The 23,110-nt window shown below is 60.6% G+C and overlaps 1 protein-coding gene across 4 annotated transcripts; it reads right to left on the reverse strand.

Moving 5' to 3' along the window:
- Nucleotides 1-852: 852 nt before the first annotated feature.
- B3GAT1 (beta-1,3-glucuronyltransferase 1) lies at nt 853-22,715 on the reverse strand. 4 transcript variants are annotated; one of them, XM_031443337.2, is made up of 8 exons: nt 22,336-22,715; nt 12,887-12,973; nt 9,064-9,156; nt 8,790-8,936; nt 5,374-5,882; nt 4,590-4,886; nt 3,732-3,832; nt 855-2,818 (listed from the first exon to the last, which is right to left on the reverse strand). In XM_031443337.2, the coding sequence occupies exons 3-7, from the start codon at nt 9,065-9,067 to the stop codon at nt 3,746-3,748; spliced, it is 1,044 nt and encodes a 347-aa protein (XP_031299197.1). In that variant the 5' UTR covers nt 9,068-9,156; nt 12,887-12,973; nt 22,336-22,715; the 3' UTR covers nt 855-2,818; nt 3,732-3,745. The 4 variants fall into 4 exon arrangements, with proteins under 4 accessions (XP_031299196.1, XP_031299197.1, XP_010996214.2 ...); XM_031443336.2 differs by having other exon boundaries at nt 853-2,772; nt 9,064-12,973; XM_010997912.3 differs by lacking the exon at nt 12,887-12,973.
- Nucleotides 22,716-23,110: the final 395 nt, after the last annotated feature.

The following is a 23,110-nucleotide window of genomic DNA, read 5'->3' on the forward strand; positions in this document are numbered from 1 at the left end:
TTGTTGCCAGTGAGTGGCCTCACTCCTGTCTCTTTTGAAGACTCGTCAGCCCACCCTGTAAGTGCTGGAGGTCTCAGCCCCTCCCCGGCCCCCTCTTCCTTCGGTCCACACTCGTGCCGGAGGCCTCACCCTTGGGGCTGGTGACCAGCCTTCACCCCAGTTCTCTCCAACGTGGGCCGTGGTCTGAGCTCCAGGCACGCCAGCCGTCCCCAGCTGCAGCCCCGGTCAGCACACGCAGCCGCTAGGCTGGGTCTCAGGTCACTCTTGGCTCTTCCTACCCACGTCCAGAGTCCGACGGCTGCCCTATCCTCCCCTCATCCAACTCCACCGTCCCGGGCCTGGGTCACCAGTGGAAGCAAGTGACTCTTCCAAAAGGCTGGTTAGACTGAGTCCATCTCTGCTCCAAACCCTCCGACAGCCCCTCTCTTACAGGGCTGGTGTGTGCGGTGCCCCTGCTCCAGGGTCCGGCCACCCCCTCCTCTCCCAGTCGGCCGCCCCACAACGGCCTGTTTGCTGAACTCTCCCACTGGCAGGAGGTCCTCCTTCCTGGGCTGCTATGACCCTGGGCCCTGCATGTCTGCTGAGAGGTCACCTGGCTGGCCTGGGCAGGGGCCGGCGCCTCCCAGCTGCACGACCTTTCCTCCGCCCCCACTGTCTCCTTGAACAGATTGTGGCTGAAGCGCCCTGTTGTCCCTCTGTCTCCTCCCACGAGAAGGCAGCCCCGTGAAGGCAGTGCCTTGGTTTCCACTGCTCTGTCCTGGCTCCTGAAAGAGGTCCGTGGACCAGTGCAGCTGGATGGTTACATGAAGGAGAGAAAATAAGGCAGGGCTGACGAGGGCTAGGACTGTTAAAAACCATATTTGACTTTTAATTTTGAAACAAATTAAATACAGTGGAATTAAAACATCAGATGGTGCAGCTGCGTGGGCTCCACACCCCCCACCTCTGTCCTTGGGACCCCCGGCCCGAGGGTTTGGAAACACACTGTAGTCATGGGCCCAATTCTGATTCACAACGAAGTCGCTCCCAACAAAGATGAACACTGCAGTCCACCTGGGTATAACTATAAATAAACACACATGCGGCTAAGAGAGGGTGTTAGGTGCAAACAGCTGGACTGGCATCAGAGAGAGAGAGAGGGAGAGACTAGCCCAGCTTGCTGTTCACTGCCAACCTCCTGAAAACGAGCCCTGGGTTTTGGCCAAGAAGGTGGCCCCAGCCCAGCCAAGCTGCCCTGCACTCGGGCTGGTCCTGGAAGCGAGGCAGCCAGGTGCCCAGAGTCAACTCACTCACAGACCGAGGCCCGTGCCCACGCCCTCCCCACCTCTCCCGCCACCTGCTTGGTCCCCAGGTGCTCCCACCTGGTGGCTCAGGGCTCTCAGGGAGGTGAGCCCGTCGAACGGTCTCATGACTACGGGGGTCGGGGGGCGGCGGAGTTAAACCCATTTCAAATAGTCAGCCAGTGCTGCTGTGTGACTGTTAGGTCCTGGACTGAGTCCCACCTGCCTGTGCACCCACGCACGCACACAGGGGTGGTTCTCAGGGGTCCTCAGACCCGTCCTGTGAGTTTCAGTGGAGTGGGGCTGTTAGCAGTTAAAAGTGAACACCCCCTCAGTAGGCTCAGGCCCTTCCTCTTCCTCCACTGGGAGGGAAATTGTGCTTCCAACCGTCAGGAGCGTGAGTGAGAGACCGGCGGAGGCCGGCCGGCCGGCCCATCGGGAAGCTGTGCACGGCCCAGGGCCCAGAGCAGGGAGACAGGGGCCTCATCACCTGGGCCGAGGGCCGCATGCCGCACGTACTGTTCCTTCTTGGAGGTGGAGGGGGAGCTGGATGTGAGGCCAGCTTGCTCTATGTGACCCCCCACCGTTGAGGGAGAAGTGAGGTTTCCTCTCCCACTTTGTGTGTAAATTGCATGATTTCCAAAGTAGTGTGCACTCCGGCCTCCTGCCCTCAGTGTTCAGATCATCTCTGCCCCTTCCATGAACTCCTCCCGAATCCAAAGTCCCTCAGCAGGAGTTGTGGGGCTGCCCGGGCCCTCCTCCTTCCCTCACACCTGGGCCCCCTCGACCCCCTGTGGCCTGAAGTTCTGAGGGCTCTGGGGGCAGGGAGGGCTCCCACTTCCCCAGGCTCAGCCTAGGCAAGGGGCCTGGGGCCCACGTGGTCTTCATCCAGGTCAGCCCACATCCTGTGCTAGCTCAGGGTCCCACCTCCTTCCCTGTGCTGGAAGGAGCAGGCTTGAGGGACGAGGGTTGGGGAAGGGGGTCTACTCCCACCACGAGGTACGGGAAGGGGGAGCCCGTTGGCAGCCTGGCTCCCCTCACCCTGGGCTGGCTGCCTGCTGGGAGCAAGACAGTCTTATGCTCTGGAAACAGGAGCTGAGGAAAGCCAGACGGCTGTGTCTCCTCTGAGCAGCTCCAACTGATGCCGGGCCAGGGGCCGCTCTCCGTCTTCAGAAGTGCCTGGCCAGTCTGTGCCATGTGGTCGTGCGTGGGGCCGGGAGCAGGGATCGGGGGTGTGTGTGGGGGGTACTCTGCTGGACCGCCAGGTCCTTCACCTCCTTCCCAGCCCAGCATCGCTCCTGGGCTCAGGGCCCACGGTGTCTGCTCCAGCAGGCCCTGCCCTGGCGGGATGGAAGAGAACAACGGGTCTGGGGTTTCTGTGCTTTAGGGTCTCCGTCCTTTGTCCTGCCATCAGCTGGTCTCTCTGAAGGCCCCAGAGTAGGAAGGAGGGTGATGGTGATTCCTTAGAAGTTTGCCCCGGAGGGGCCACCAGCTGTGGGGAGAGGAGGTGGCCAGGACCGGGTCTGAGAAGGAGGCTCCTGTGAAGGGGAGGGAGGGAGGGTGAGGCATGAGGGCCCCCTGGGGGGGCCACCCAGGGGGTCCGCAGAGCTCACCCCGGGGTCCCCATTGAGAGGCAGTGGGGGCAGGCGCTCCAGTGTCAGGGATGGGGCAGGGAGTGATGCTCTGTGCCAACCGCATCAGTGGCACCGACCAAGGTAATTTTCTAATTTCAGGGACAAGACAGGCAGAATGACACCCTGTGGTCCCCGTGGGCAGGCAGTTGCCAATGTCATACAAAGCTGCAGCTTGACTCCCGGCCAGAGGACAGATGTGTGTCCCACGGTCCAAGCTCCTGCCTCTGCGACAAGACCACAGGAAGCCCACACAAAATCCCCAGCTTGCCCATCACCTGGTACCATTCACTCCATTCAGCTTTTCTGAATGTTTCTTTACTCCTAAAGTGTAGATGGAGCCTGTGACCTACTTCGATAGAGGGTTTTAAAGAATCAAACAAAAGTAGCAACATGCATGCAGAACTTACAGTTCCAGAGACATGCCTGGTACCCCAGCAACCCATTGTGCAGATGAAGACATTGAGGCCCAGAGACAGAAAGGTCAGACAGTGAAAAGTGGCACCTGGGGGCCGAGCCCAGCTCTGGGGGCCATGCTTCCACCATGACTGAGGAGGAACCCACAGGAGACAGAGCCTGGGCGAGTCCACAGAGCAGAACTTGTGAGGAGGGAGCTGCGGACGGGCGGTGCCCGGATGGCCAGGCCTCCCAAGCAGCTGGTGGCAGAACGACCCAGCATGCAGGGTTGGTGGACTCCTGTTGCTCCCGCTGATGTCTGCCCCATGACCACCACTACTAAAGACAGAGGGGACAAGCCTCGGCAGATCTACTCTGCATCCAGACTTGGGTGGCCTGCCCTGTGTTACCTCCCTCACCCTACCTGTGTCCTGGGGCTCAGATCTCCACCGTGGGGTCAGTGAAGCCTTTCTTCCCCTCGTTCACCAGCACCGGCTTCTCTGTCCGAGTGTGCCATACCAGGATCTGTGTGTCCAGAGACACAAGAGGATATGGGGCGGGCCCTGACCTCGCCCTGCCACCGCCTGCTCCCTCCCTCCCACCACTGCAAGCATTCCCTGGCCCCTCCATCCTGCCCTTGTTCCCTCGGGGTTTCCTCCTTTGTTCTTTATTTCTACCCAGCCCTCATTCTCGCTGTTTGTACATAGGATGCATTCAAAATATCTGTGGGAAACAGAACGTCTACAGCTACAGAAACAGACAAACAGGCCCCAAGATTTCCTTTTGCTTCTCATCCTCTCCTCTGTTTCTCGATGGGTCTCTCCAGAGGGAGAGGGTTCCTCTGGGCCTTCAGCTCAGACAAGTGACATGACAGCCCAGGCCCTAGCCGGAGAAGTCCCAGCTAGAAGCGCTGTGTGTGTGTGTGTGTGCGCGTGCGTGTTCTTGAGTACGCACGCAGGTGTGTGGGAGTGTGCACACGCGTGTCCACGTATGTTCCTGTGCATGTGCGTGCACGTGTGTGCCCACATGCAGGTGTGTCTGGTGGGAGGTCATGGAGCCCAGCTGCTTCTTGTGAGAGACAGATGCAGTTCTGGGGCTCTGCCCCGCTGGTCGCCCCTCCCTGCTTCCTCCTGCCCTCAGTGTGGCTGCCTGATGGGCAGTAACCTGCCGTCCTGGGAGGCCGGGTCTCCCAGGCCCTGTTCCCTTCTCCCTCCTCCACAGGGAGGGTTGCCTGGGCCGGGAAGGCCTGCACGACTACTGTCAGCTCTGCCGAGGGTCTGACCTTGGTGCAGTTGGCTGCCTTGGGCTCCAGGTCGTTGAGCGTGACGAGTTCTCGGAGGAGGCTGCTTTCCTGGTAGCCTCCCTTCACGCCACGCAGCTTGAAGTAGGCCTGGCTCCGCTGCAGGATGAGCCTCAGGTTGACTGCAAATCCTGCCATGTCGATTGCAAATGGCCGGTGGGGGTCGAACACCGTCTTCCAGCCGACCACCTTCCCTGCCCCGTTGACCCGTGGGGCCTCGTACCGAAGGCCGCCGACAAAGGCAACGGGCCACACGGACACCCTCCTGGTGCTGCGCATCTACAGGGGAAGAGTGTCAGGGCGCCTGCGCTGCCAACCCGCGTGGAGCCCCTCCCGCGGAAGGCGAGTCGTCAGTGAACTGTGTGTGGCTGGGCCAGGGGCGCTAGCCCACCTCTCCACCCAGGTCACACTCCCCTTCTCGCGCGATCTGCTGCCTGCTTTGCCCCCTCCTGCAACACTTGTCTTCTCAGGTTAGAGTCTGAAATGACTCCTTCCCCTCCCCACTGCCCTGACTCCCAAACCACAGGACCCTCCGAGGGTCGACACAGAACCCCCGCCCCTGCAACCTGCAACCGGAAGCCCTCAGACAATGCCCCGAGGCCAGGGCTATGGTCTGGGAGTCCCAACGCCAACCCCCTTCCCTTCAGCCAGTTCTCCCAGGCTCCTGGGGCCCTGCAGGCTGCCCCTCCCAGGATTTCCCAGGTTTCCCTCGCGTGTGCGCGGCCCGCACCTCCCCCGCGGCCTGCACCTCCCCCGCGGCCCGCACCTCCTCGAAGAGCTCCAGGCTGTAGGTGTTGTCGTCGTCTGCGAAGTACACGACGCCCGGCTGGCTGGAGTTGCGCGGGAAGGTCTCGCGCAGCCAGCGCAGGGCCAAGTTGCGCTGCATGGTGCCCCGCGGGATGCGCGGGTCGCGTGCGTCTCCGCGCAGCTTGTAGTTGCGCGGCGTCTCCACGTGCAGATGCGTGTAGTTGAGGCCGGTGTCGCGCAGCAGGCGCGCAGTCAGCGGAGTGCGGCGGGGCGCGTCCTCCACCACCAGCCAGTGCAGGTTGGGCACGTGCAGCAGCGTGTTGGCCATGCGCGTCAGCTCCGCCTTCTGCACTGGGCGGCTGTAGGTGGGCGTCACCACGTGGATGGTGGGCAGCGTGTCGGACCAGGGCGGGGGCCGCGTGTACACGTACTCCGTGCGCACCACCTCCACAATGTCGCGGTCGGACATGCAGTACTCCCTGGGGTCTGTGCCGGGAGGGACCTCACGCCGGGAGTCACTGCCGTCATCTGCAGGTGGGCGGAAGAGAGCTGTGTGGGCTGGCTCAGGCTACAGGTACCACAGGGGCCCCAGCCCTGCCCTGCCACACCTCTCCTCTGCTCCTCCACCTGCCGCAGGGTTCGGAGTTGGGAGGGGGCAGGGAGGCTGGGGCTGAAGGTCAAGGCTGCCTGCCTGACATCCTTTCCCGGGTTTCTCCTAATTCTGACTGCTAGAGACACAGAAATGACCTCTTCCTCCTTCCCACATTTGACAGCTCGGTAGCTATTGAGGGCAGCTGGCCAAATCCCAAGCCTGTATCCTCGGTTCACAAATGTATTGGGTTTAACGTGACAGAGTGTTCTGCCCTTGCCACCCTATGCCCTCCTCATCTGGCCAGAGCCAGTGTGGGACTGCAGAGCCTGGGCACTGCCTCCCTCTGCTGCCGCGCCTGAGGGCGGTGTCAGAACCTTCTCGGACAAAGCTCACTGTGCCCTGGGGTCTAACATTACCCTGCCCGGGTTTTCACAAACCCTCGCATTGGGGTTTCATAATCCAGCCTCTGAATCTTGGTGTGGAATTTGATATTTAACTGCTGCCTGTTGTTCTAGGGTGTCGCCCGTAGTTGTCAAGAAAATTTTGTCCTGATCCTGTCCTTTCTGATTCTAGGTATCCCCACATTTGGGCAAAAGGACAGAGTGGAGGCCTGTCTTAGTTCTGTGGTTTGGTGTCGGTCTCCTAACCTGCACTTTCTGGATACGCGCTTTCAACCATCTGGAACCCTACCTGTCCCTGCACCCAGCTGTGTACACCACGTGTCCCAAGGACCCCAGCAGGGACTTGGATGAAACCTGGTGGAGGCCTGGCCTCAGGTGAAACACTTGGAGGCATGGGGAGCCCCTCCTTCTGGCCCAGGCAGCTCTAATCACCAAGCCTTTCTTACATCCTGGACATCTTCCCTGTGGGCGAAGCATCAGTCCCACCACCAAGAGGAATCAGCACACTGGTACTCTCATCCCTAAGAGCCCTCCCTTCCTGTTTGGATGACTGGGCCCTCACTGCCCTCACAGCATCTCAGCAGGAGGTGGCAACGAGCAGAGGACAGACCTAGGATCCCAACACCTGGCTCAGACCCTGCCCAGCTCTGTCACGTACCAACCATATGGCCTTGAGCAGGGAGCTTCTGGTGCCTCAGTTTTACCAAATGCAAAAGGGAGCTGATAACAGTGTCTACCTTATCGAGTTACTACGGGGTTAAAGGGCTGGAACACTGCCCAGCAGGTCACTCTCAGCTCCTCTTGTATAGGAGGAGGGTGGTAAACAGCTCTATTCCCCGTGGCTTCTTGCAGCTACAGAAAGGATGGTGTGAGCGGTTACACCCAAGGAGGGAAGCGTGGTTCTGGAAGGATGCTGTGAACCAGCCGCTGCCACCTCTCTGCCCCAGTCCCATCATTAGCAGGTGGGGTCTGACGCTGGGCTCCGGAGGGGACACAGGTCCGGGCTCTCAGGGAGCTCAGACAGGCTGAAGGCACGACGGGACACATAGCGGCAGCCGGAACCCCGCCCCGGCCAGGGATGCGAGGCCCACGGGTGCAGATGCAGCAGGAAAATGAGCACAGATGCGGGGAGCAGAGGGGGCTTCCCGAAGCAGTTCTGGGTCAAGCTGCTAAGAGAACAATCTTGAGGAGAGGAGACTCTGACCAGGATATAAAGACGGGCAAATTCATCCCGCCCCGAGGGAAGTTTTGGTACCGAGGCTGGGGAACGAGACCGAGCCTCCCCTGCCTGCCTCTTTCCGCCACTGCAATCATCCCCTGAGTGGGTCTGTGCCCTGGGAGGCTGCCCGGGCCTCACAATGTGGCTGGGCAGGGCTTCTGCCACCTTTGAGCCCTACGGGCCTCCCTAACGTCTTTCAGTGCCGCTTTCGTTCGGTCTGCCTTGGCTGCTCTGGGGAGACAGGCGGCCAGTTCCCTGTCCTCAGGCAGGGACATCAGTGCTAAGCACAACAGCCCGACTTCTCTGACCCCAGAGCTCTGCCGAGAATGGAATCCACGTGGTGCTGTCTTCTGACATGTGGTAGTTATGGCCCCTCTGGAATGACAGGTTGCAGAATGACAAGCACCAAAGAGACATGTTGGAGTCAAGGAGAAAGGTCAGGGGCTCCAGGTGCCCAGCCTGGCAGAGGGCTCACAGCGACCTTCACCTTGGCTGCTCCTGGTGGAAGCCTTAGGACCCCCGGCTGAGTAAGACCCGACGTGTGATTCCATATCAGGAATCCAAACTGCTTCCTGGCCCCTGCCTGCCCCCAGATCACTCATTCCCAGGCCCACCCGGACCCTGCCCTGTCTCTGGGGTGGGCCGGGCATGCCCATGCCTCATCAGGCCCCCAGGTTCTCACACACATTTCAGTGGGAGAAGGGCTGCCCTGGAGGATGGTGTCTGCGTGTGGACGCAGGGGCGGAGGGTGTGGGACCGGAGACTGCGGGATGGGGGCAGGCCAGGTGAGGGCACATGCCCGGCCTTGGGGTGAAGGGAGCCCCCCGTGAGCGGGAAAAGGTCTGGCCTCAGAGCAAGAGAAGCCGGCTTTCCCACCCCTGCTCCAGGGACGGTCTGTACTTGGTAGGGCTGGATCAGGGCTTCCTGACCAGGAAGAAAGGGAGTAAACAGCACACTCTCCCTGGAAGGCTATGGCACAGCTGGGAATCCGCCCGCCCACCAGCCCCACCAGCCACTGAGTGTGCCCGGGGAGCGGGGACAGCATCTGGCCCCTGAGTCTCCGCATGTGTGGCAGCTTCTGTCAGGTCCCTGAAGCGGCCAAGACCCCCCCACCCAGAGGAGGGTCGTTGGCCTGGCTCACCCTATGGCTCCCCAGCTGCCAGCAGCCTTGGCTTTGGTCACCCCCATCACCAAAGCCCATGAGAAGTGGGCCAGGGGCTCACCCTTGTGTGCGGCCAGCAAGGGCGCGATGGTGCTCTGGTGCCACACGGTGACCAGCAGCGTCCAGGGCAGCACAATGAGGACGATGGCGAGGACATCCCGTCTCTTCGGCATCTCCAAGGCTGGCTGGGTCCACAGCTCCTCGTTACCTGCACGATGGTGGTGGATGGTCCAAACACAGGGGAGAAAAGAACAAGAATGGGCCAGGCAGGCTGGGCGTGGGGGAGCGGGAGGCCGAATGCTGGCCAGCAGGCCTTACCGGTGCTCACAACCTACCCATTGCCGAAGCAGTTCTGCAGAGCCCCACCCGACTGGAGGCTGAGGAGTGTGTTGTCCAGGATGCAGTCAGGAACCCTGCAGGGTGGACACCTGCAAGACAGAGCAGAGGAGGATGGCCAGAGACCTGGGTGGGACAGGCCCCAGCAGGGCTGGCTGGCTGGGGATACAGAGCATTGAGTTTCCTGGGTGGATCCCGGCTTCTGCCTGCTAACCTTTGTCCCCACAGGCACAGGGCATGTGCTGCCCACTTGGAGTCAGCAGGGTGCAGATGCAGACACACCTGCCTGGGATCAAACCCCAGCTCATCTCTGTGTTCCAGGCTTCTCATCTATGAAATGGGCACCTTCAGCACCTCCTTCCCGGGGCTTCTGGGAATTAAACAATTTAACGCCCGTGGAGCCCGTGGGCCAGATATACTCAGTGAGCATCTGGAACACATGAGCGTCTGTGAATGCTGAATGCTGGTGCCCCCATGGTTGTTCCACAGCCTGGATTAAGGGGTTGGTGCTGGGCTGGGTCCTCTGAGGACCAATAAGAGGCATTTGGAGGATGGGTCCTGGGAGGGAACACTCTGCTCTTGTTGACGTTGGTGGGACATTCTCGAGAAGCCCCCCCCGTGGGTAAGACAGAGCCCAGGTCTTGCAGCTGGGTGTCAACGAGGAGACGAGGCCGGGTGGGTTGCCACGTGCTGGTCAGATGGCACTCAAGTGGCAGCAGCAGAGGCCCCAGGAGAGGGGCCTTGCATGGGGAGATTGCCCCCGTGCCCCGACCTGGCCTCCCACGTGACGGGAGGTGGGCGCTGAGCCTCCTGACGCCATGGAAACTGTCACATCCCATTTCCCACCTTCCTCATCACTTCTGCCCTGAGCACCATGCAAGGTGCAGCTGGGTCCACAGGGGCGACGGGAGGGGGACCACCCATCCCCAGCACGGCCAGGAGCTGGGCTGAGCAGGATTTGGACCCTGGGTTTTGGAGGCAGTTTGTTTCCCTGTCCTTGTCTGGTCCTCATGCCTCGTGGAAGAACCATGTCATCTTTCAGTGACATGCACTGTGGTGTCCTGGGGTGGCCACCCTGCCCCCACCCCCCCTCAGCTCCACCTCCACAGTCTCTTTGGAGGCAGCTGGGGAGGCCCCCAGGTTAAGGTTACAGGCAGGGATGGTGGGGGCACAGAGAGCAGAGGAGAATAATCCTGAGGCGCGTGCTGGGTCTCCTTCAGACTCCCATGCCGTGGCCCCAGCAGGTGCTGGAGCCCAGGATCCCACCCCAGGATGCCAGTCTGGGTCTCCTGTGCTGAGTGAGCTCACGCTACACCCCTGCCGATCTCCCACCCACCCCAGGCCACAGACAGGCTGCAAAGGAGCTCTGTTTGGCTGGGCGTCTTAGGAGGAGAGGCCCTTCCAACAGGCCTGGCTGGGAGGTCTCCTCTGGTTCTGTGATCACCCTGGAGCTTTTCCAGGAGTCCTGGTCTTGGGGAGGGCACTACTTCAGGGTGGGAAAGCCACGGCAGGGTGAGCTTGGGGCTGTTCTGCACACACCCGGCCTGCCTGGTGCACTCAGGTGGCTGAGCTGGGGCAGCCTCCTGCCTCTGGCACTGGCTCCTCTGTGGGTGGTCTGGGCTGCGGTTTTAACAAGAACAGCTGTTTGGATGCACTCAGCACTTCAGTCCTCAGGACTCCTGAGCCGCAGGTGAGGACCTCTTCCCCGTTTCACCCGGGGCTTGCTGAGACGCGAGGGTCAGTGTCTCGTCCAAGTCACAGCACATGGTGGAGCCAGACCTGAGCTGCCAGACCCTTTAGGTCTGTGCTGCAGTCAGGAGCTCGGGAAGGGAGGTCAGGCCCCAGAGTGGGTCCCAGCACCTCCCCAGGGGGAGCAGGAGGGGGCCGGAGTGGACATGGGGGGATGGAGGCTGGGGCCGTGGAGGGAGGCTCTGATCCCATCCAGTCTGTCTGGTCAAAGCATCTATAAGAGGAGGGGGAGGGGGTGAGGCAGAAAAGCTCTAAAAATAAACTTAGCCATAAACCCAGTTGTGCATTAATTACTCTGGAAGCCATTACGGCCTGAAAACCCTATAACTTTAATGGAGACTATTATAAGCAAGCAGCAAAATTGTGGAGATAATTACCAGGAGGTTATTAAGCAGAGCAGGGAGGGCCCCAGCCTTGGGGGAAGCCAGCTAGCCAGCAGGGGGCGGGTCTATGGGAACTGGGGCCTGGGTCCTGGGGTGGGGGTGGAAGCTGTACCTACCCCCACCCCAGACCTAGAGGCCTAAGTCTGAGATGGGGTAGCTGCTCCTAACCCTAACCCTGAAGTAGGGGCTGCCTGCCTGTAGGTAGGGCTGGTGCCTCTGCAGACCCCGCCCTCGGTGGGCTTGGGCAAAGGGGGTGAGGCAAAGACAGAGGAGAGCTGGGTCACACTTAGAGGGGGGAGGGGCGTGGCACAGAGAACAGATGTTTGAGGGAGGCTCCTGCAGGCTAGAGTGAGTAGGGGCTCGTGTCTGCTACGGCCGCGACTCCCTGCCCTCCACCGCGGCTCGTGTCTGTGTCCATCCTCCGCCGCCATCGTCCTGTGCCCCTCAGCAAGTACAGATGGGGGCCCTTCCGCCCCTGGGCACCTCCCAGGGCCTCGACTGGACACAGATCAGGGCTGTAGAGAGGGGCATGTGAGCCCAGTGGGCCGGGGGCCGGCCCTCCATGGGGGCTCGGGGCCCCTGCTTGTCCTCCTCAGCCCCTGCCCTCATCTCCAAAAGTAGGGCTGGACTGGGAGCACCCTGGTGAAGTCTCAGTTCTGTTCCGTTAGCAACTTGGGGTTCGGACAGTGAGGGCTGTGAGGATGGAGAAATGTCCTGTGTGACAAAACGGGGGTCGGGGTCCATCAAGGCCAGAGTCAGAGCAAGAGGCCGCAACATGGCTCTCCAAGGAGCTCGGTCATGGTTTAAGGGCCAGTGAGCCCTGGAGGTGGGCCACGTCTGGGAAGACCTATGAGTTTCAGAGTGTCCTGGGACCTAGATCAGGGGCTCTGATGGGCCCGAGGCTGGGCTGGAGCCAGTCAGGCTGGACAGGAGGGGCGAGGCTGGGGAGGCAAAGCCAGGTGAGGTCGGCTTGAAGGCTGGACGGTCCCACACGTGTAGGGAGGCATCTTCCCGCGGAGGAAGCTTGTTTAAGTCTCAGCATCGGTGGTGGGTGGGGCTCTGGGTTAGGTTCCAGGGACAATGCGGAGGCACGGGAGATGGACAGGCGGCCTTCCAGCAGTGACCAGCCCTCAGGGAGGGGCTTCACATGGCCCTCTCTTGGGGGAGGTGCTGCAGAGACGGCATGTGTGCACCTGTGTGGTGTGTGTGTGTGTGTGTGTGTGTGTGTGTGTGTGTGTGAGCGTGGAGTCTGTTACACACAGACCACCCAACCCCACGTCTCTGGAGTGGGACAGTGGCTGGCTGGCTGGCCAAGGAGGCCGTGGGGTGAAGACTCCTTCCAGGTGACACATACAAGCCACACGTGTCAGCTCAGGAGAAGCAAGGACTGAAGCGCCCAGAGTTGGATGGACGGTGGTCCCCGATGACTGCGCAGTGCAACCCAACACTCCTCCTGGCCAGTGCAGCTCCGCCCTCTTTGGAAGCAGGCTTCAGCCTTTCCCGGGAGCTCACTGCCCTCTGGGAGTGGGAGGGCCGGGCGCTGTGCCTGCAGCCTGACCTCTCCAGAGTGACAAGACCTGGGGATGCTTTGGGACGCTCAGTGAACAACCCAGTGCCATATCCTTGAGGAGTTTCCTGACATTTCCCGCCAATCTTCACCTAATTTGGAGAAGTTTTTTCCCAGGCTCACCTCATGGAGTCGAGAGCATTCCACTTAGTTTTCATAGAAACGACACATTCTTTTCTTTCCAGCTCACAGTTCATGGTGTGTCACATTCTGTGACAATGAGAACAAGCAGGACCGTCACAAACAGGCTGGGAACAAATATTACAGATGCTCGGGAAGGATGCGGCTCACTGGCCACCAGAGGGGACCCCAGGCTCCCACTGGCCTGGGTACCATTTAGTGCACGGACAGAATAAAGGACATTGGTCTTCCAGGGATGGAGGAGAGCCCCGGCTGTGCCCGCGAGGAAAGAAGCCGTCCTCGTCTTCCAGGAGCCCAAGCCCCCCTGGGCCTGGGAGGGATGCGGGTCAGGGGGCCGGGGCTGCAGAAGGCAGGGGAGGGGCAAGGTTGACAGAAGCTGGGGCCCCGTGAGGGGAGGGTTGACCCTGCCCAGAGATCTGTGGGAGCCCTAATGGGATCAGGGGACGAGTACTGATTCTGCTGCTGCTGCTCAGGAGAGCCGGACACCAGAGCTATTCAGCTCCGGTCCAGCCAGTCCACACTCCATTAGCCGGCCCCAGAGCCCTGGCCCCCGGCCCCCATCCCCGCCCTGCCTGACAGGACACGAGTGGCCTCTCCACCCGCTGTCCTCGCCCTGGAGCAGGTCCCACAGCTCACTCCACTCTCAGGAGGGAAGTGAGGTCCTGGACGGCCGTGCTGTTGGAGCAGGTGAGGTTCAGTTTTCATGATGCCCAGCCCTTTGGTCTCCACTGAAGGCTGAGAGGCAGGCAGGGGGCTTCATCCCCATTGTACATATGAGGAAATTATGGCTTGGCAGGGCCCAAGGTCTGGGAGTTAGCGGAGCTGCTCACACCAGGTGCCTGTGCATGCTGCCTCCCGCCTGCAGGCCCAGGACAGGCTCCCAGCTCACTGGGACGGCCCTGCCCTGCCCACCCTGGTCAGCTGAGGGCCCAGGAAGGGGCTCCCCCACAGTTTCATGGTACAGGCTGCTGGGGAGGGAAGGCCAGGCCCTGGGGGCTCTGCGTCCTGCCATGACTTGGCCACCTTTGGCCTTCACTTCAGAAGGCCTGGCAGGAAGGGCAGTGTGGACTCTGTGCCTCTCCCCACCTTGTCGCCTCTCCCCAGGAGACCAAACCCTGGGCGGGGGCAGCAGGGAAGGCCAGCTCCACTTGGGCCTGGTGTTAAACCCCACATGACAGCTTTGGTTTCTTCCAGCCGAGCAGAGTCAGAAAATACACTTCACTTTTTGCATGTTTGGGGCAGTTCCCTTGTTTGCTTTCTGGTTTTTCAGAAATAGCCTTTGGATTAGGTTTGGATTCTGACTCGCTGAAGACTGAAAACAGGTTTGGACTGCGTGTTAACATCCGGTTCACTGTGGAATCTGAACAGATCGAAAACTTCGGTGTCATCCAGGCTCTGCCGTGCGGCCACACCCACCACTCCCTGCGGCCTCTCCCGTTTCCCTTCCACCTCTGCCCACGGCTGTGTGACCCACATCCAGTACAGCGCCTTCCCTCCCTGCAGGGCTCCCGAGAGCTCTGGAACCCACCAGACCTGCCCTTGTCCATCCAGATGGTGACTTCCCCTCCCACCCAGGGTCTGGGCCAGCCCCAGGGGCACAGGTTGAGTCCAGATGCCCAGAGAGCAAGCCAGGCCCAGCCTCAGCCGCAAGCACCCCCTTACTTCCCTCATTTCCCTCCTCAGATTGGCCTCTGACCCCTGCTGTTGCCTCTGCCATGGCCCAGCGTGGGGCCTGCATGTCCCTGTGTTTTATCATGCCCCACTCCCTCTCCCCACTGCCCTCTTGATGCTGTCTGACTTGGCCTGTAAGCCTGGTGAAGGCACCAGAGGTGCCTGCTGCCTGTCCGCCTGGACGTGGAATTTGCCATTCATCCTGAGAGCTCCTGAGGCTGCCTCCCTGCCTGACCCCTTACAAACCAAAGAGCTCCTGAGTGACCTCACAGTGCTGCAGCCCACGTCTTCACACACGTGTGCATGCATGTGTGTGTGCATGCATGTGTGTGTGCATGCACGTGTGTGTGCGTGGCCAACGCCCGGTCTGAACGAGTGCATGTGTGTCCGTGGGCGTGTGTGCACACCCTCGGCTTCTGAGCCTGGCTGGAGCCCTCCTGTGATTGGGTCTCCACTTGATGGAAGACCAGCTCAAGAGCAGACCGAGGGCGGGTCCCCTGTGCCTGAGTCACAAGCTCGGGGAGCAGAGGGGCTCAATCCACAGCTCCCAGGACCGTCTCCCCACTGCCTCCATCTCCTGGCTGCACCCCGCCACTGGGGACAGGCCAAGCAGAACTGGCAGCGGGTCACCCTAGCACAGATTGAGATTCTGCCCAGACAAGGTCCTGCCTGGTTCCAATACAATGATAGCAAAATGCCCTTGAACACGCTGACCTTTCCTGCCATGGGCCCATCTCTGCCTCTCTGGGTCTCCCCTGTGGATGGGGGTCAAGGAGACCCCAGCTGCCCCCCAGCTCCCAGAGTCCCGGGTGCCCGGGAGGTGGGGGATTGGGGGCCCAGTGGGTGCCCCTTCAGCAGCCCACCTGGTACCTCTGCTGGGAGTGCTCTCCCCAACTTGCTCCTGCCCCACCTTTGGGGACTGTCACATGGGCTGGGCACTGCATACATGCAGTTGGCACTGGACAGTCAGGGGAGCAACCAGAGGCCCAAATCAGACGCCTAGGACTCAGCACAGAGGTGTCTGCACCACCTCCCACCCGACAGCCCCCGGGCTGGGAAGGGCAGTGGAGAGACACCGCAGTTAGCACACTGCCCTATGGTTGGTCTGGCATCAAACGACCCCCAGCCTGACAACGAAACACATCCACATGGTGGGACACAACCTGAGGGGAAGAGAATCCTGACACCTGTTAGCACGTGGGACCCCAGAGGATGCTGCACTCAGGGAGAGGCAGCGCAGCAGGACCAACCCTGTGTGACCCACTCACAGAGATGTGTAAGTGGTCAGACCTCTGTAGACAGAGAGTGGAAGGGCAGGTGCCCGGGCTGGGGGCTGGGAGCTAGGTCGGGGGTAGTTTAACGAATACAGAGTTCCCCGTTCGCAGAAAGAAAAGGTTCTGGAGGTGGATGGTTAAGATCACTGAATGATGAATGTTCTTAACAGCACTGCACACTTAAGAGCAGTTAAGATGCTACATTTTAATTTTGTTGTGCTGTTGTTCTAACCACAAAAAAAGAACCTGCCATCCAGAAGGTCTGGGTAGATGGGTCAGACACACCTGGACATTGAAGGAGGGGCACAGGAGGCCTTCCCTGCAGCAGGGCTGGGTGGGCACCTGTGTGTTGTCCCAGTGCGTGCAGCTCCCTGCTGGCTGTTGCTTGGCAGGGTAACCGCCAGGAAACACGCACAGGGCATGGCTGTGGGAAGCCCCCAGAGGCTCCAGATGAGTTGTTAGGAATGAGCAGGACAGGACGTGGACAGATGATGTGTGCGTGTACACACACACATGCACACACATGCACACATGCATGCCTGTACATACTTAAACACACATGCACTCATGCACGTGCACACACAGGGCAGCCCACTGTGTCCCCAGTCCTCGGGCGTGGAGGGAGGTGGTGGACATTGGGAGCAAGTGGGACACTTGTTCCCAGAGTGAGATTTACAGGAGGGAGAGGAAGTTAACATCGACAGGTGATGAGGTAGGTGAGTAATACTTCAGCTTTAGTTCAGAGCTTTTTGACAGAAAAAGAAGAGAAACACGTGATCAGAGTCTGTACAGCAAGTTGAGCTCAACTGCCCAGGAGCCGAGCGTGGGTCCCGCCTGGGCACGAAGGGGCGAGGCACTCAGTACACGCATGGACGCCCCTGGAAGGAGGTGCTCCAGGTGGCCTGGTGTGGCCTGCTCCACTGGCCGCACCCTTCCAGAAACTGCATCTCCAGGGACGCAGCCCTGACACCTCTGAGTCTGCACTTACCTCCCAGCGTGCTGGACAGTGGTGGGGATGGGCTGAGGATGGCCTAGATTTGCTCGGGCTGAGAAGCCCACCCTAGAAAGACCCCAGTCAGCTAATGGGGACCCAAGGCTTTGGGTCTGGTCTGAGCAGAGCCAGCACCCCAAACCCTCTCGAGCCATTGCGGGCCCAACGGCTCACCCCACCTGATTTCCAGGCTGACCTCATTCCTTCGGCCAGAGCATGCGTGAACATACCATGCAGACTGATGATTCACTGGTTTAATTAAAGTTTCACATGTATTTTTAATGTGTCGCCTGTGGTCTGAACCAGCTGACCTTCCCTGGGGCCCTGTCAAGGCAGTTTAGGTCTGTCCTCTGGGGTCAGCTGTCATGAGGGGGACAGAGGAGGCCTGTGCCGGCGGGTGGGTGGAAGGGGCCTGGGGGTCCAGTGTGGGTCTCCTATCCTGAGCCTGGGGAGCTGCTCCTGCCACCCCATTGCTCGTCTCTGTCCTGCACAACATGGGGGGGCCTGAGAGCGGGAGGGCTAGGCTCTGAGGACTTAGGCCACCATCTGGGACAAGGCACCAAAGTGCTGTGTGACCTGAAACAGGAATGGAACCTTTCTGGGCACTGGCTTCCTCATTGGTAGAAAGGAGGAAACAGCCTAGAGCCACAGAATCCGCCCCTTTCCCAGTCTGGGCCAGACCACCTGTGGGTCCACGGCTAGCTCGTAGCTGCAGATGCTCCCCAGACCCATTTACTCTTTTCTCTGCCTTCGCGGCCAGTGGGCTCCCTTGCTCCTGCCTCCTGCTCCAGGGACGTCTGTAAAGGAGAGCTTTCCGGGGTCAGCAGCACAGTCTGGGAGGAAAGCTCACATGCTTCATGCCCCTCCCATTGTAGATGAAGAGACAGAGGCTCCCGAGATTCTGTCCCTTGGTGAGTGGCTGACACACCTGGTGCTGGGACCGGCTCAGCCAGGTGACCTCTAAATCCTGTCTGCCCAAGGCCCCTCTCCCTCTGCTGGGCTCTCCTTCCCTCAAGACCAGGGGCGGTAGCCCAGGCGGAGCCCTCAGGCCCTCACCCAGCAAGATGCTGATGGCCGGGACCTTATTTGCTCCATTTATTTTTTATTTCTATTTATTTAATTTTTGAGGGGGGGGAATTAGGTTTACTTATTAAATTATTTTTTTAATGGAGGTACTGGGGATTGAACCCATGACCTCATGCAGCTCCTTTTATTTTGAACGCGTGGGGGCTCCAGAAATGGTCTTTGGTGGGAGTGGTGCCAATAAACGGAATCTCAGGTGTGCCCACTTCCCCCATGCGTGTGGCCATGTTCGTGTGCAAAGACGGACACCCCCCGTCCTCTGTCCTGGGGAGAGCGAAGCAGGCCCACCCACCGGCCTCATGCCTGTCGCAGGTGAGGAGAGAGGCTCAGAGGGGTCAGAGATGGAAGCAAGGCCATGCGCCGGTTCCACAAGGGTTCGCTACGTGAAACGTTAACTGAACGAACAATAAAAAATTGCAAAGCAAAGCACTTGCTACTCCTCTTCTGAGTGGTTAATGTGATTAACCGTAACACTCAGTCCTGCCTCACAGACATCCTGCTATCGTCCTCGTTTAGAGATGAGGAATGTGAGGCACAGAGAGGTTAAGTACTGGCCTTAGGACACACAGCTGTGGCGGCAGAGCAGGGATCTGAGTCCAGCAGTTGGGCTCCGTGCTCGCAGCACCTGGCTGAACCCTCTGTGCAGAGTCTAGGGCAGCATTTGCCAGGAGAACTCTGTGATGCAGGGAATGTGATGGCTACTAGACACATGTGCTACTGAGCTGAGATGTGGCTGGTGTGGCTGGGGGACAGCCCACCTGGAGGAAGAGCAGCCCACCCCATTCCAGCATTGGGCTCAGGCTTCTGAGTGATGGTTACATGAACAGCCCAGAGTCTTGAGCATAAAGGGACTCATGGCCTCAGAGCCCAGATTGTTCGACTGCTTCATGCAGAAGAGAACGAGATGGAGGGAAGTGAGGCAGAGAGGACCGCCTGTGCCCAGCCTCACACAGCAGTCGGCGAGCATCCGCAGACCAGGGCCAGCTGCAGGTTGGGTCCACTCCTGGTACCCACGGCCAAGCCTGCCGTCTCTACACCCCTGCTCCCCTCCTTCCCGAAGCAACTGTAATGGCTTGAAGAGAGAAACCCGGTCCACGAGTCTAAAACTGCAGGCAAGTTTTATCCCCAAGCCCATCCAGATCCTGGTGGCCCAGACACTCTCCACTTTGGGCTTATTGCTGGCGAAGCCCTAAGCCCTGCCAAGCACTTGGCTGGGAGGCCGCTGCTCTGTTATTGCTGGTGTGTTCAGGGAGTGCAGACTCATTTTAATATTGGCTGGAGCTAAACCTCATTAGAAAAGTAAATTTGCTATAGCTGCAAAAAAGAAAAAAAAAAAAAAAAGCAACCCACACAGTCCTTTCTTCCAAAGCTAAATAGAAAACCTGATCTGACTCTGACGCTTCAGTTCCCGGCGTGGCCCACAGCCTGGAACACAGTAGGTGCTCAGTGAATGAGCACGAAGTGGGGGTTTGGAGCCATCTCCATCCACCTCGCCATCCTTCAGCACAGACACCAAGAGGCCACCGGGTTGGAGCTCTCATCAGTTGCATGGATTTTTTTGGACAACCATTGGCTGGTAAGTGAAAGGACCACATTGCTACTGATCAGACATGGAAACGGTATTGCTGCCATGATGGGCAAGGGGGCACCGGGAAACAGGCACTGCCAGGCAGAGAAGGCCCAGAGTCTGGAGGCATGGGAGATAGGAGAGATGGCAACCCCAGTGTGACTGGCTCCGGGTTGGCCACAGAATGGCTACTCCAAATTCCAGAGCCACTCAGAAGACGTGCGGAAGTGAGCAAAGTCCAGACACTACGGTGACATCCACCTAGAACTCTACCACAAACAGCCTGGTACAGAGGGCTCCTGGATTCACAGGCCTTCAGGGAGCCAGGGCTTAGAGGGCTCAGCTTCCCCCACAGTCCACCAGCTGGTCATGGAGGGCCTGAAGCGGCCCCGCCTGGCTGAGCCCGTGCCCTACCCCGTGCTCAGCGGGGCCCCCAGAGGCCTTCCGGCTGGAGACCTGAGGCTGCAGCAGGAGGTTTTCCTTCTCCTTATCTCCAGGTGTCGGGTGCCCCCAGCCCACTGTACCCAGGGCTGGGGGTGGGGCAGGCCCCAGGAGGTAGGGGAGCCCTCAGCACAGGGGCTGGTTCCCGGCCACGTCTCCCTGAGGGTCCCGGTCTCACAGGCGGTCCCCCTTCTGCCTTCGGGCCTCCCTCCGAACCCCACATTCATGCGAGCCTTGGGAAGAACCTTCCTAGGAGACTGTGCCCCTGCTTCACCCAGGGTTGGGAAACTCGGGAAGGAAGCCGGCTGCCGCCCCCACTTCCCGCCCCACTGGGCTCCCTGTTGGCTGCTCTGTGAGCCTGCTTATGTCCCTTCTGTCCCTTTGTCTGTTGTCTCTCGCAGCTGCTCTGCCTGCCTGACTCTCAGATTCTCTTTTCCCGAGCCCTGCTTCCCTTCCCCTCCAGTTCTCAGCCGAGGGGAGCTCTCAGGCACCTCTGTGCCAGCTCCTCCTGCAGCCAAGCTGAACCAACACGCCCAGATCCTAGGGCTTGGCTCCAGGTCAGCTCACCCTGCGACAACTCTCACACTTGCAGGGCTCCTGCTCTGTCTCCCCCTCGGTGCTCACGACCAGGGGTGTACAGTGACCTGGTCCCCTCACCCCTCGCCCCTGCCCCTCAGAACTGCGGTGGGAAAACCCAGGTGGGTCCAGAGGCCCGAGGGAGGGGACTGGGCTGGCCCTGCCAGCATCTTCCTCTGCAGCTCCTGGTCTCTGCCTGTGCCCCTCAGTGATTCACCTGCCTCACACTCTGGGGACTAGCCAGTGCCTGTTCAGCCAGAGACCTACATGCACATATTCAGCCCAGCGCCCGTGGGCCTCTAATGTGCCTGAACACACAGGGATGCCCAGGTGTCCAAGGGCCTGGGACAGAATGGGCACGGCAAGCCACTCGGCACCACTGCTGAATGGGGCCCAAATCCATCAGCCCTCCCCATTCCGTACTCCCGGCAAGCCTTTCTGCTCCCACCCAAAGGGGCAGAGGGGAATGGCACGCAGCTCCAGAACCTTAGGGGTTGCTGGGGATGGACTGAGCACAGTGCACAATCTCTTTGAGGGTCTCACGGGGGAAGGGTCTTCGTTCCACACGGAGGGAAGGGGACTTGAAGTTTGGTCCAGTAAAGCCAGTAATGGCCCCCAGCTGTGCAGGTTTGGGAGGAAATATGTCCATCTCTGTGGTGGCCACTGACAGAGATAGGGAGACACAAGGCACAGAACAAAAATTTCAGAAAACCTCAAGCCATGTTCCTGTGAAGCCACACGCTGCACAACCCCAGTACCTTATGAAGCTGTGTCCCCATTTCCACACAAATGCACACAATAGTGTCACAGGCTATGCACTAAGACATCCCTACCCAGTCCTGTGAAGCAGTACACGCCACAAAACCCACACTCAAGTCCAAACAGGCACCCCACCCAGACTGGTTCCCATGCAGGTGTAGCTGCCCTTGCCCCCGTCCCCCTCCAGGCACGGGGCTGACAATGGTCAGCAAGGCCGGCTTCAGAGTCCAGTGCATCAGAAATCCCTGGAGTCCCTCAGCCCCAGCTTCTGCAAGAATCCATGCAGACAGTGCCAGCTGAGACTAGGCCTGGCCAGAGAAGGGGAAGGGGAGACTGGACAAGGTCTTGTGTGTGTGTGTGTCTCTTGACCTCAGCGCTTGGTCCCAAGCTGTCACCTCCTTCCTTGGCACCGCTGGATGCCATGGCCTCTTTCTTCCTTCTTTCCTGCCTCAAGTCTCAGCTCCTTCTCAGAAGTTATGGGCTCTGACTTGGGAGGGATCAGGACCCCATGCTGGAGCCCCAGTGCAGCTGGTAGAGGGTGAATGGGGTCATGCTTCCCTCCTCCCTCTACACTGAACATCCTAAGGACCCTGGGACACCTGGCCACCTCATAGCCCCTCAGCATCCCCGGCAGAGCTGCGGAGACTTAACTCGCCGGTGGCTGCAGCCTCAGAGCGGTTGAGGACAACGCTGGGGAGCCCGTGTAGCGGGTGCTGGCCCCTGAGGCCCGGGCCCCCAGGAACCACCTGCTGAGGTGGGGAGGGACCAGCAAGCTGAGAGCAGGCTAGCTGTTGGGAGCTGCTGAGAACCAGCTCCCCACTCCACGCCGCCCAAGGAGGGCGGGCATCGCCCAGGTTTTGTTTCAAGGCCCCTCGGCCCCAGTCCGGTTCCCGGCGGCTCTCCAGCTGCCCCGCTGCTCGCACAGCCACACACACGCACACAAGCACACACACGCACACAAGCACACACACACACACAGGCGCGCGCACACGCGCCCAGGAGGACATGGCGCGGGTACTGATGCGGACGCATAAAGGGGCTCTGTGCGCGGCGGCGAGGGGGCACTGACCTGCGGCGGCGAGTCCAGATCATTCCCGGTGAGGTCCATCGCGGGCGGCAGCCCCTACGCCCCGGCCCCGGCACCCCCAGGCTGCTGGACCCGGCCGCGCGCGCCTCCGTCCCAGGGGGCTCTCGGGCTGCGGGCCCCCGGGGGCCCCTTCATAGCCGCTAGGTCCGCGCCGTCCGCCCGCCGCCCCGGCCCGGCCTGGCCTTTCTGCGCTTAGCTCAGGAACGGGCGTGGGGAGGGGAGCCGGGCAGAGAGGCCGGAGGCGCGGAGGGGAGTGGGGCGGGCGGGCCCCAGGAGCGCAGAGCGGAGGCGCGGGGGCCGGGGCGCACGGCCGGAGCCCAGCCGACTGGGCCGGCGCAGAGTCCCCTCGGCAGCGGCGGATGCGCCCCGGCCGCCGCGGCTGTGACAGCGCAGCCGGCCCCGCCCCCGCCCCCGCCCCCACCCCAAGCGAGCGCCAGCTGCCGGCGGGACCCGCGCGGCTGATGGTCGGTACCAACCTCGCCCGCTGAGGCGGGGGCGCGGAGGGAAGGGACCCCCGGATTGGTATCACCCCCGCGCCCTCCCCGGCGGAGGCGGCCCTGGAGCTGCAAGCTGGAGCCGGGGCTGCGGGCGGAGCGACATCTCTGGGCCTTGCTCTCTGGAGTTAAAGCCCCCCACCCCCACCCCGCCTCCATCCCAGCGGCTCCTGGCGCCCGGCTTGGCAGGCTTTCTCAAAGGGTGATTGTTTCCGGGCCGGGCAGTTGAGGGGCGGTTCTCTGGGACCGAAAGGCAGAGCCAG

The sequence above is a fragment of the Camelus dromedarius genome, chromosome 34 (assembly GCF_036321535.1).
Source record: "Camelus dromedarius isolate mCamDro1 chromosome 34, mCamDro1.pat, whole genome shotgun sequence".
Classification (NCBI taxonomy): Eukaryota; Metazoa; Chordata; class Mammalia; order Artiodactyla; family Camelidae; genus Camelus; species Camelus dromedarius.